The sequence below is a fragment of the Gossypium raimondii genome, chromosome 12, assembly GCF_025698545.1.
Source record: "Gossypium raimondii isolate GPD5lz chromosome 12, ASM2569854v1, whole genome shotgun sequence".
Taxonomy (NCBI): domain Eukaryota; kingdom Viridiplantae; phylum Streptophyta; class Magnoliopsida; order Malvales; family Malvaceae; genus Gossypium; species Gossypium raimondii.
Genome location: NC_068576.1, coordinates 39,421,605 through 39,435,831, shown reverse-complemented (window position 1 = coordinate 39,435,831; position 14,227 = coordinate 39,421,605). Strand labels below are relative to the sequence as shown.

The window sequence follows — 14,227 nt, the reverse complement described above, 5'->3', positions numbered from 1 at the left end:
ACAAGAAATTAATAATTTAATCGGTTTGACCGTTGGTCTAGTTTTGAAAATTTTGGCATTGGTTGAATTTTAACTCAATTAGCATAATTGATGTTGCAATAAAAGGATGTGAGCTTGAATGTGCTTAAGTGCATATTATCTTTCAATTTAAATGTTCAAGGATTATAATCGGTTTAGGAATTGTATAAATAAATTAAAGTTTGCTTTTAAATCTGAAAGGGTTTCAAAAAATATTAAATAAAAAAAAGAGATTGAGTAAAAAAAAAGTTAGACCCTTTTAAAATATAGTTTGAGCTTGCGCTTCAATTCGAGTCCGGCTCGACTAAGTTTGTTTATAAATATTGTAATACATTATTTTATTTGTTAAAATATATCATAAGTATTTGTACTTTTCACAAATTTGAAATTTCGTCCTAATACTTTTATTTCTATAAATTTAATTTCTTTACTTTTTAAATTTCAAATTTTAAGTCCAACTATTAATATCTTTGTTAGTTTTTTTGTTAAATTTGTTATTGTGACATTTTGAAATAAAAAAAATACACATTTGGTTGCTATGTAACTAAAAAATCACTTGTAGCGAATCTGAATTTAATAAGATAATTTTAAGGCTTAATTCACGATTTGACCTCGAAATATAATCGTTTTCCCACTTTGATACCTAAATTTTTTGTCCTAATTCAGTACCTAAAGTATCATTCCATTATATATTTTGGTCCAATTTTTATCCCCATTCAAAAATAGGTGAGCAATAAAAAATTTCCATGTGGTGTTTTTAATTTTAAAAATATTTTTATTATATATTTATATAACAATTTTAAAAACTATAAAATATAAATAAATATATAAACAATTCAAAAATATATAATAATAAAGTATAAAATAAAAATTCATTAATTCCATCAAATAATTAATGTTTTTAACCCAAAAAATCTAACAAAATTTTTGGGTGTTCTTCATCATGTGAGAAAAGAGAAAATTAGATTCTCTTATATTTTTGTTCACCAAAATCTAAACAAAAACAAACTCAAAATTGTTTACAATCTCCTTTAAATAACATTTTATATATTGCATTTATTTTAATTAATTTAAAATTAAAATCATCTTTCTTTAAAAGTTTCAAACCAAAAACCAAACTAAACTTAAAAAAATTTCGAATTCCGGCGTCAATAGCCTCCTCCGGCCTCCGCTCACCAATAGTCATTTGAATTAAAATTTCACCATTCTCTTGTTTCCAACCCCCTCTTTTCAATTTCAGCATTTATATTTTTAAAAGAACACTAAATTTTTGTATATCTACAAATAAATCTCGAAACTTCAACACCAACACCAAATCTAGGTGTTTTTCCCTGTCAGATTCTCTCCAAGTTTCAGTATATTCTTCTCCTCTTTATAAACTTCTCTTTCACTATTTAGATCGATCATTTGAGTTAATGAATTTTTTATACATTTTTTTTGGATGTATAGTGTCGATATTTATGATATGAATATGCATCTGATAATATAGAGGAAGATTTTAGTATGGTTGTTTGTATTGGAAAGAAAGATGGAGTGGGAAAGAAGATGAAGGAGAGAGAGGAAGAGATAACTGAAAAATGAATTAAAAAATATTTTTTATTAATTAATTTTAAATTTAATAAATATATTGTTAAGTAAAAAATAATTTAAGTAATATATTTTATGAAAATATAAAGGCCATGTTTTTTTTTAAACGCGAATTTACTTTTTGGACTAGAAACCATAATAAAGGGATACTTTAGGTATCAAATTGAGACAAAAAATTTTAAGTACCAAAGTGAGAAAATGAGTGTACTTGGGGACCAAATCGTAAATTGAGCCTAATTTTAACATTGTTTAACAATTGAACTTGAATTTTGAAATCTAAAAATAGAGGAACTAAATTCCTATAAATAAAAGTATAAGGATTAAATTCTAAAATTTTGAAAAGTAAGAGACTTATGACATATTTTAACCGATTTTATTTTATATAATTATATCACATAACCATTATATCCATATAACATTATAATGTAATAAGTTATCTATTTCTAAAATGTTAATAAAAAAGAAAAACAACATATAAATTGGGCAATTTACCTAAAAAAGCCGTTTTTTTCAAAATTTACCGAAATGGGCCGATTTTTTGATTATTTACCGGAATGGTCCATTTTTCGGGAAATCGCGTCCACGTCAGCGCGATGTCAGGGTACGTGTCAAGACATCGCGTCCACGTCAGCAGGTCGCTACCGACGTGGACGCGATGTCCCCAAGACGTGAATACAGACTCTAACGGTCAAAAATTTGACCGCTTGCCCCCAACAGTAAAAAAAAAACTATAAAACCCCCACCCTTTTTTTTCACAAACAAATCATATCTCAATTTCATTCCAAAATCCTCTCAATTTCCTTCCAAAATTCTCTTAAACTCTCAATTTCCTTCCAAAATCCTCTCAATTTCATTCCAAAATCTCTCAAATCCATATTAAATTTCAATTTCCCTCAATTTCATTTTTTAAATAATTTCAAATTTTTTATATTTTTAAAATAATTTTAAATTTTTTATATTTTCATCAATGGCCAAATCATTGATTCATCTTGATAGGAATCACATATCGGTGGAGCAAATGAAAATGGTAAGTATTAAATTTAAATTTTAAATATTATTTAAGATATTTTTGTTTATGTATTTTTAGAAAATTATTAATTTATTATTTGTTATAAAAGTCTGAAGATCGGGTATTGGAATGCACTATCCGGGATATGCATGGTCCTCCATCACCATTAGTAGAGAACTACCTGTGGGAAGCGAGTTTTTGGCACGTGGCGATGGTAGGCCGGGGATGCAAGTTGGAGCCGAAACTGATCAATGCGTTGATCGAGAGGTGGAGACCCGAGACGCACACATTTCATCTTCCATGTGGTGAGTGCACTATCACTCTAGAAGATGTCCATCTGCAATTGAGATTGCCGGTGGACGGGCACCCAGTCACCGGGTCTGCCCAATCTAGCAATTGGGAGGTGGTGTACTACGAGCTTTTGGGCGCTGTTCCGGATAAAATGGATGGAGGTAAGGTGGAGATGGGCTGGTTACGTGCCACCTTCCCCGATCCGAATGCAAATTCAACCGAAATTGAAAGAATCCGATATGCTCGATCATACATTCTTCAAATAATTGGAGGTTATTTGATGCCCGATACGTCACGGAGCCGTGTACATCTAAGGTGGCTGCTAAAACTCGTTGATTTTAGAGGAGCCGGTGAATTTAGTTGGGGGTCTGCCGTTTTGGCAACATTATATCGGGAGATGTGCGGGGCGACGCGACCGAGGAGAGCAAACATTGGAGGTTTCCTGTCACTACTACAATCATGGGCACGGTTTCGCTTTCCATTTCTATGTCCTCGAGTGAACCACCCACATACATTCCCACTCGTAACGAGGTAAATTTTATATTACATTTTGGAATTATTAAGTAGATTTTGTAAGAATAAAAGTATGCTAAAAATTTATTTAATTAGGTGGAACCATCCGCAAGTTATCGTGGATTACTTGTCTCGAACTTGAAGATATACTATTATTGGAGCAACGGTTGAAGCGTAGTAAGTATTATTGCAAATAGATATTTCCATACATTCGCTAGTGGGACCGGTATATAGTATTTAGTATTTAGTATTATGTATATAACTGATATTTCTATCATGTTCATGTAGTTTCAATGGACACCATACGAGGATCCGGCAATCCGGGCAGTAATCCCGGAAGAGTTTTTACAAAATCCGAATGCTTGGCACGCGAAAGTGGTGTTGATCAACTATGCAACTATGGAGCCTCACCAGACAGACAGAGTCCTACGATAATTTGGATGTAGACAACCGATTCCTGCGGATCCTGAGGTGTTTGACGATCACCACAAAATCGACCTTCGGCTATTAGGTACAGATTGGCCTAGATACTGGTCAGAGTACACGGAAATGTGGGAAAATCGGCATGAATATCTACCTACTCGGGAAGAAATCATCGTTTCGGAGTTAGCGTGCGTTCCAGAATACATGCCATGGTTTAGGATCCATGGGAAGCCGTATTTACTTACGTCAGAGGAGAGGTAACGGCAATTACGTCTCGGAAGGAGAATGCGCTGGCCTCTAAATCCAAGACGAGAAGACTTCGAAGGCAGCCCCTCAACAAGGCCCAGACAGTCACCCAACGCATTATCAGCGGGCATGCAATCACTGGCCCCAACGAGAGCACCGATGCAGTCACCTGACGCAGCAATTCAACAGATGATACCGACACAATCGCCTTTCCCTATGATGCCAGGTGTGTTTCCTAGCCCTTATATGTACCCTAACCCGTACATGTATCCTTTTCCGAATCCTATGGCAGGTTGGAGCCAAATGCCCGGATCAGCTCCATTTCCTGTTATGCCGAGCAGACCACCGATAACTAGGGCAGTGGCACAGGAGGGGTCGCAAGGGGGGCCGTCGGGGAGCTCTCCTTTTTACCAATCGCCAGCAACGCATGGCTTTCAAACACCGTCGCCGTTTATGATGCAAACACCTCCACATACACTATTCTTTGAAGGTGGATCATCGTCCCAAGTCCGACAACCAGACGCCGAACCGGAAGAACAACAATCACCACCGGAGGAAGAACAACCGCCGCCAGAAGCTAGAGGAAGGAGGAATCCAGCGCGTAATCGTCGACCGCCGCTATGTGGAACCGAATCCCCCGATCATAGACATTGATTACCGTATTAAAATTTATTATTTGATGTAATGAAATAGAAGTTTATTTGATGTAATACGCATAGAAATTTTCCCGAGTTATTTTGATATTATTTGATATAATAAAATAGAAGTTCTATTTGATGTAATAAAAATCGTAATTTATTTCATACCCTAACCCTAACCTAATTTAATTAAAAACCCTAACATTAACCTAATTTAATTAAAACCCTAACCCTAACCTAATTTAATTAAAAACCCTAACCTTAACCTAATTTATTTAAAACCCTAACCCTAACCTAATTTAATTAAAAACCCTAACCTTAACCTAATTTATTTAAAACCCTAACCTAACCTAATTTAATTAAAAACCCTAACCCTAACCCTAACCTAATTTAATTAAAACCCTAACCTTAACCTAATTTAATTAAAACCCTAACCCTAACCTAATTTAATTAAAACCCTAAACTAATTTAATTAAAACCCTAACCCTAACCTAATTTAATTAAAAATCCTAACCTAACCTAATTTAATTAAAACCCTAACCCTAACCTAATTTAATTAAAACCCTAACCTAACCTAATTTAATTAAAAATCCTAACCTAATTTAATTAAAATCCTAACCTCAACCTAATTTAATTAAAACCCTAACCCTAACCTAATTTAATTAAAAACCCTAACCTAACCTAATTTAATTAAAAACCCTAACCTAACCTAATTTAATTAAAACCCTAACCCTAACCTAATTTAATTAAAAACCCTAACCTAATTTAATTAAAACCCTAACCTTAACCTAATTTAATTAAAAACCCTAACCCTAACCTAATTTAATTAAAACCCTAACCTAACCTAATTTAATTAAAAACCCTAACCTAACCTAATTTAATTAAAAACCCTAACCCTAACTCGATTTAATTAAAACCCTAATCCTATCCCGATTTAATTAAAACCCTAACCCTACCCTAATTTAATTAAAAACCCTAACCTAATTTATTTAAAACCCTAACCTAATTTATTTAAAACCATAACATAATTTTACCTAATTTGATAATCTTACTAACCATTAACACACTTTTTGGGCTTAATAATTTTACATAATTTGATAAATTTACTAACCATTAACAAAAGTTATTGGGCTTAATAATTTTACATAGTTTTACATAATGTTAGATTTGGTAAAATGTTTTGACCGGTAATAACAATTAAGAAATTAAAGTAATTTGATAATTTTACTAACAATTATCACAATTATCAATTAATAATTGAATAAAATATAATTTTTTCTACAATTACATTCAACTATTGCGATTAGGGCATGATCGACTTGTATGGCCTGGGTTCCTACACCATCCGCACAACTTCATTGATTGGTTCGCCACGGATATCCATATTGTTCCGTATTCTAGTGGAGCAAGGTCGACCCTTCCTGACTTGACGCAATTCTCTATCCGTAATGACTTAAAAGGAGCAAGAGATACGGGCGCCACTTACGTTCATCTGGGACCGGTGGGAAAACGTGTTCCATCGTTGTACATGTTTTCTAATTTGTACACTTCGTCCATATAACTCAGCGGATCCAGACGGAGTTTCTGACAAGCTGCAATAACATGAGCGCATGGATAACGAAGTGCATCAAACTTCCCACAGTCACACGTCCTGTTTCGCAAGTGTACACGATATTGCCCACCAACAACACCTTGGTGCGGTCTATCAAACTCCGTCACGCGAAACCATAAATTGTCTCGATCGTGTAACACTGTGTGCATGATGTTTACCCTCGCCTTCGCTTTGTTAATTTCTTGAACTACCTTACTGCACCATACATGGCCACCCTGCATCTGGCTTGCATAAGTTGCTGCTCACTTTGGAAATAGCGCCACCAAACGGAAATATGTCTCACGCACAACCGATGTTATCGGTAGATGGCGCGTTCCTTTAAGAACAGAATTTATGCATTCTACCAGGTTCGACGTCATAGGGCCATATCGTAGGCCTCCGTAGTATGCTTGTGCCCACTGTTCGAAACTTATGTTACAAAGGTAGTCCGCCCCTTCTTCAATTTGGGATCATAAAATTGCCAACATCTCGTGAAAACGATCTTTATTTATTTCATACCCTGGCAATATAAGTTCATAACGAATATTTTATACCACTTCTACCAATAAAACTAAGGTAAATTGACAAATGAAATAATACAGTTATAGAGTAAATACCCATGTTGGTCACTTGTCGTCGTTCGCTCTTAGATGGATATTGCCTGTAGTAGTTCGAAGCAATGTGTCTTAGGCAATATCTATGGTGTGTGCGCTGCCACAAGCTTCCCTCTCGATCAAATGTAGCTAGCATACCGGCGCCCCGGTCTAAAACAATGCAAATATCAGGTTGGGGGCACACATGCCTCCTTAACCTAGAGAGAAAGAAATCTCGGTCATCAGACGACTCCCCCGGTGTTATTGCAAATGCAATTGGAAGAATTCTCCCACCGCCGTCCTGTGCCACTGCAACTAATAGCTGATGAGTATACCTACCGAACATGAAGGTATCGTCAATTTGTACCAACGACTTGCAGTATGGAAATGCGTCTCGACATTGCTTAAAGGTCCAAAATAAGCGTTTGAACACTTGGCATCCACGTCGCAATCGGTCGTTGTAGTACGCATTTTCCGTTTCAAGGTCTGTGATGGCACCTGGGACGTATCTCTCTAGCACCTGACACCACTACCATATTTCATTATATGAGGCGTCCCACCCACTATGCATCTTCTCCAACGCCTTTTGCTTAGCTATCCACGCTTTGCGGTAAGAGGGCGTGTACCCCATTTGGTTACGGATATTGGCAATTATCACCGGCACTGAAGTCATAGGATCTGCTTTTATCGTGGGCAGTATCAAGCTAGCCAACATAGCTGAATCCATTTTGGGATGAGCTTGTGAAACACCTACAGAGGGAGTACATTAAATAATGCAACATGGCAAAATAAAATTATTATTCAGATACATTCAATGCTGTACCTGCAGCACATGTATGTGGACCTTTGTACTTTTTTATTTCCCACAACCCTATCCTTTTCCTTAACGAGGCGACAATTTTCCATGAACATGTACCGTCTTGCACCGCACACTTCGCCTCAAACTTATCAGATTTTGATTTAACGACGTGGTAATTAACGCTGTTTTTGATGCTATGCTATTTTAAAGCACCAATAAAACAATCCTTATTGGTAAACTGATTACCAACTTCAAGTTCACCGAAATCTACTCCCGAGCTTGTACGATCGCGTAACCGGTGTGGTAGATTTGGAAACTCTAACGCATCATCTGCTGCCAGATCGACATTATGCATGTGGGCTGGAGGTGAGTATGCTCTGAATCGTGGATTTTCTTCATCATCTGAACTCCTTTCACCATCTTCACCTTCTGTTGGAATAGGCTCCGGTTCAGAAAATAATCCCACCTCTACACCATCCGGCCCGGGCTCTCGAGGTGGATCCACATCGGAGTCATCTTCTAACCCACAATCATCTGTAGCGTACGACTTTCCGTCACCGGTTGATGTCGTAGGTAGTACGTCATCCCTTATTCTTGGCATTTGATAACGTCCCCAATTGGATGTAGATTGCCATCCACTAGAACTTGATGCAGTTCCCCAGTACGTATTTTCAGCGTCAAACGTCGAGCCACCGACGTACATGTCCCATCCACCGAAAGAGTACCTTGCGGGGGATGTGCATTCGACACCGCTACCGAACATGGGCTGTTCCGTATTTTGTAACCCGCTAACCGAGTGTTGGCCAGGGGTCGTGTATACATCTCGAACACCAGACAGAAGTACATCAGTTGGCGACGTAAATTGTACATATAACTCAATATAAGTTGCTCCGCTACCAAGATGAGTCTGCACCATTGCCTCCAAGCTACGAACACCTTTTATGTCGAACGAGTTATATGTCACCGGATCAACATAAGAACAAAATCGATACGTGATTGACAGAACTTTCATTGGCGTCGTTTCGAAGATTTTACACCTAATTCTTTTACGAAGTTCTGTCAAATATATGTTCTGGTTAAACGACAGTCGCACCATATTCTCCGACAAAAAAACACCATTCTCAGTGTGGCAAACCTCACCATCGTAGTAAATAACAGCACTAATACGTTCACTCATTTTGAAACTCTTACTTTCTTAGCCTCTCTAAAATGTTTCTGCTATGACTTATACATTCTAAGAACATTTTCTGCCTAATTTATAGCTTCAGCCCAAACTTGCTACTGTAGCAAAATCGCATCCACGAGGGCGCGATTTTATACTATTTGCTCAGAAACGTCAAAAAAATTATTTCTTACATGACCAACTGTAGCGAAATCGCGTCCACGAGAGCACGATTTCACAATTTCTTCTCAATTAGCATCCTCGAGGGCGCGATTTTATACTATTTGACCAGAAACGTCAACTCGAAATAGTTTATTTCGGGACCCTTAAACCCTAAAAAGCCTGCACCCTAAACCCTAAAAGCCAGAAAAACCAAACGTGAAATCAACGTCAAAATCGCGTCCCCGAGAACGCGCTACGTGGCAGGACATTGCGTCCACGTCAGCGCGCCCTGCTGACGTGGACGCGATGTCCTGACACGTACCCTGACATCGTGCTGACGTGGACACGATTTCCTGGAAAATGAACCATTCCAGTAAATAATCAAAAAATCGGCCCATTTCGGTAAATTTTGAAAAAAACGGCTTTTTTAGGTAAATTGCCCCATATAAATTATTAAACAAAGAAATAGAATAATTATGAAATAAAAATAATAATATAGACGAGTTGAAAACATATTTGAATGAATTATTTCTAAATTGAACGAATTTAGGCAAAATTAATATCCATATTTTTAGCGGATCAAACTTAAACAAACATGAATTATACTATAGGATATATAAATTTGGTATAACTTAGTGTTCACATATATAATTTAAAAATAAAAAAATATTTTTAGTCCGTTGAGTTATTTTAAGATTTTAGATGAGGCCCCAAAAAATGAACTTAGATATTCATAACCAAATTTCATCAATAAATCCTCGTGGAATTCAACAGATAAATTTGAAAATATTGGTAAAAAGATTTCTTTAGTCTCTTTTAATTTCAAATCGAGAAAATTGATTCCTTTAAAAAATCGAGTAATTTAAACCTTGAAAATTTTAAAAGTGAGCAATGAGGGACAATTAATCATAATGTTACATAATTTTGATTGATACAATAACAAATTTAGCCCTCAAAGTTTACATATTTGATCAATTTAGTAATGATTTAACAAATTTAGCTTGGAACATTTATGTAAATGATTTAATAAATCTAGACTAAATTGACAAAACATGTAACCATCAAGAGTTAAATTTGTTCTCATATCAATTAAAATTATGTACAATTGATCAAGACATTAATAACATGATTAATTGTCCTTAATTACTCATTTTCGAGATTGAAAAGAATTGAAGAGATCTTTTACCAAATACATATATTTTGTAGAATAACAAACCCTAAATCTTATTCCCCAAATTATCTAATAATATATGGTTATCGACAACTCTAATGACCTACCTTCGACCAAAGTCATATTTAATTTCTATATCGATCATAAATGTGTTATGATCTAGTATTAATAATATTTAAGTAGTACCTTTTATCGATAAAAATTAAAATGTTAGATTACATAATAATATAAATATTATAAATATATAAATAAAATATACATTTTATTTATTTATAAAAGTAGTATTTATGTATATACATTAATACACAATTTGTATTATAAAGGATGATCTTCCAACATTGAAGTTCGAGAGAAAACAACGATCCTTTTTTAAAATATATATATATATATAAATAAAAATGTTTTAATAAAAAAACAATTATAAAAGAGCGAAGAACATAAGATTCCAATAAAAAGAACATAACGTTTCGACTCTTTAAAATTTATTTTAGTTCTTAAATGGTAGTTCAGTTCCGACTAAAACTTGACCATGTCGACAGCGATATGGAGGAGGACTCTGTGCAGAGCTAAAAGATCTGAATCCATATCCCTCATCGGTGATGCCAAGTTACCTTCATGGTACACGTCGATGCAGGTGTTTACGCTGGTCAGATCGCCGCTCAGCTGGTTTCTCAAATCGCTCCAGTTGCGTTCCTCGATGGCACGTAGAGCGAGTTCGTTGCCGTCGGGGATTAAGTCGTAGTTTTCGGTGCATACGCGAAGGCATGATTGAGCATTTGGTGAGGTTTTGGGGTCGTCCCTAATCTTTATAGCGAGATTGAGGGCTTCTATGGTCATGTTAGTTGCTACGTGAATCCCGACTTTAAGGACGTTGAGTGGGTCGATTTTGATACTGTCGTTCAAGTACGGAGAAATGAATCTTACGCATTCGATGGGGTAGTCGGTTGCTCCACAAATTTGATCGAGCTCAGGGTAACTACCGCCGGGCAATATTGTAAAGGTTGCAGATGGGGTTGGTGCTTCAGGTGGAGGTGCATAACCGTCTGCTGCTTCATCTGGTGCATTAGGTGAATAGTCATCATCAGGTGCCTCGGGTGTGGAATCAGGTGATTCGGGTGTGGAATCGGGTGACTCGGGCGTATCAGTAATGTCTGAAGGAGGTCTAGCACAAGCTGAGATAGCCACGAGGGAGAAGATGGAGATGAGGAGGAGGGAACGTTTGATCCCCATCTTCTTTTAGGAAAGTAAAAACAACGTTCGATTTCGGGGAGAAATGGGAATGGTGATTCGATTGCTTATCAAGGCATGAGATGTGCATGGAAATAGCATATGCGTGCGGGTTTTAGCCATACAAAATGTACAGATATCTTAATTTTAGGGTAAACACTAACCAATTCACCGAAATTCACTCGAAATCCTATATTCTAATACTGGTTGGTTCTATAAATTAACTATTTTAATGATTAAGTTATGAATCAAATAATTGATTTAACATTAATTTAACCAAAACTTTCACATATAAACCGATAATAAAATCAATAAAAAAGCAGGAAAACAGAGAGAACATTTATTTAACAATCATAATTGATAATTGGCTTAATGGTAAATTTGGCCATTAACGTTTACATGTTTTGTCAAAATGAACCTAATTGTATTTTTGAGCTGTTTTCTGGCCATTAACCTTTGTTTTTTCTTCTTCTTCTTTTTATAAATTGCTTTTTTAACAGATTTTATGAAAGTACTCCTAAAAGTTAATGGGAATGATGTACAATATTTTTACTGAGATATAATTTATTACTTAGGTAATCCAATAAGATAATTACATGTGAAAATAATAAAATAAATAAATCATACATGAAATTAAAAAACTTTTAATTTTAAAAAAATAAATGTAATTATCTAAAAAGGTTTCAAAATGAATGCATACTGAGAGGTTTCAAAAAAATTATACAAAATGTGTGCATTAATTTTGAAACATTTTTTAGATAATTACGTTTATTTTCTTTAAATAAAGAGTTATTTTTTAACTTAATGAATTATTTATTTATTTTATTGGGTTATCTAAGTAATAAATTACATCTCATTAAAAATATTCCACATTATTCCGTTAACTTTTTAAGTACTTTTCATCAAATCTGTTAAAAACAACAATTTGAAAAAAGAATAAAGGTTCATGGCTAAAAAGGCTCAAAAATATAAGTTGGACCATTTTGACAAAACATATAAACGTAAAGTGGCCAAATTTGTCATTAAGCCTTAATAATTTAACAATACTTGAGGTATATTTTATGAAAAATACTCTTAAAATCAAATCCCATGGCATTTAAATTTTATTTTAAATACTAAATAAGACCCCAAAAAACTTGTTTAGTCAAATAAATATTCAGTAAATTTAAAGTTTTGATGATTTAATGTAGGAAATAATGATTAATTCATTCCATAATTTAATTAACAATAATTTCGATTAGGTTTATCAGAGAAAAGTAGATGACAAAGAGGTTGATTGAATAGAAGAAGGTGGAGAATTTCGTCTTTCAAAGAAATTTACCATAAATGATTTAAAAATATGATTTCAAATTCATAACTAACTAATTAATATATAATTAAAATATGTTGTTAGTCTCTGTACTTTGATTGAAATTTAGTCCCTGTATTAACAAAATTAAAAATAAGTCATCCAACTTTATTTGTTTATAAAGCCCAGTTCAATAATTAAAATCGTAAATATTTTTATGAAATTTTGTCTATTTGTCATGTTAACTAAGTCATCCTCATGTGACATGGTATATGATTGTTGAAAAATAAAATGTTAAGTTGACAAAGTAAGATGATATTGATTGGATTAAGATTTTAAATTAAAAAGTAAGAGAATTAAAATTTTAATTTTTAAAGTATAGAAACTAAATCTCAAATTCTATAAAAATATAGGGATTGATAACATAATTTAACCTTGGTATATTTCTTAAGGTCAATGACTTACCGGTTATCATGGATTATATTATTAAAATGTTAATATAATATTTTAAAGTTTAAAAACATAAAATTGCTTTTCTTGAAAGAGCAATTAATTGCTATATACATTAAAAAATGCTATATACCATTAATTAATTCATTAAAAATAATTAATTTAATTTAATTGATTGGGATATAGATATTTTAAGTATTCATAAATAAAAAAACCTCGTCTCCTATTTTTAAGTATTGAATCGTTTGGAATGAATATTGTAATAGTATTCATGTGTTTCGTTAAGAGGAATAAATATGTAATATAAAAAATACTTGAATGACGAATATACCCTTTAATATTTTTTTGCATCAATTAAATATTAAATAATAATATTTTCTATCAAAAAATAAAATTTTATATTAAATTATACTCAAATATTTTTTATTTTTTTAATTAAATTATATTAAAATATTTTATATTTATATTTTTAAAATTTGAAATTAATATTTTATATTAAATTATATTAATTATTTCTTGAGTTTAATTTAATTAATTTACCTTCTATAAATCTACACCATCTATCAAATTGAAAACAAAAGAAAATTAGATTTTAAGTGTCAATATGCAATTTTTTTTATTCAAATTTCTTAAACATGTAACTTTTATACTATCAAAGTATTTTATTCAACAGCCTACCAATGTTAGTGGGAATGTTTTTATTTAATTTATAATTTTCATCTTTACCACTTATATGAATGACTAAAATTTTAAATTTCACATCTTTTATTTATTACATTTTAAAATAATACACTATTATTAGAATTTATTGTTTCTCAAGTTATCTTCATTATAGTTGACACACAACAAAAACATGGTCAGAGTAATTTATCGTGGGTGAAGGACCTAGATGTAATTGAATAAAATGGTAAGTCCTTTATTGTACTCATAAAGGTTTATTCTTAATTTGACATTACATGCCTATGTATGTTATGGTGTAGAATATGATTATGAGTATTGAGTATAGACAATGAAATAAGAAGAACATACTTAATCCAATCATTAAAAAGCAAACGATTT

The 14,227-nt window shown here is 33.4% G+C and overlaps 1 protein-coding gene across 1 annotated transcript; it reads right to left on the bottom strand.

The window, feature by feature from the left end:
- Positions 1–10,719: 10,719 nt before the first annotated feature.
- On the bottom strand, positions 10,720–11,433 carry LOC105762169 (uncharacterized). The gene has a single exon (XM_012580068.1). It carries the CDS (start codon positions 11,431–11,433, stop codon positions 10,720–10,722), a length of 714 nt encoding a protein of 237 aa, XP_012435522.1.
- Between the last annotated feature and the right edge of the window lie 2,794 nt (positions 11,434–14,227).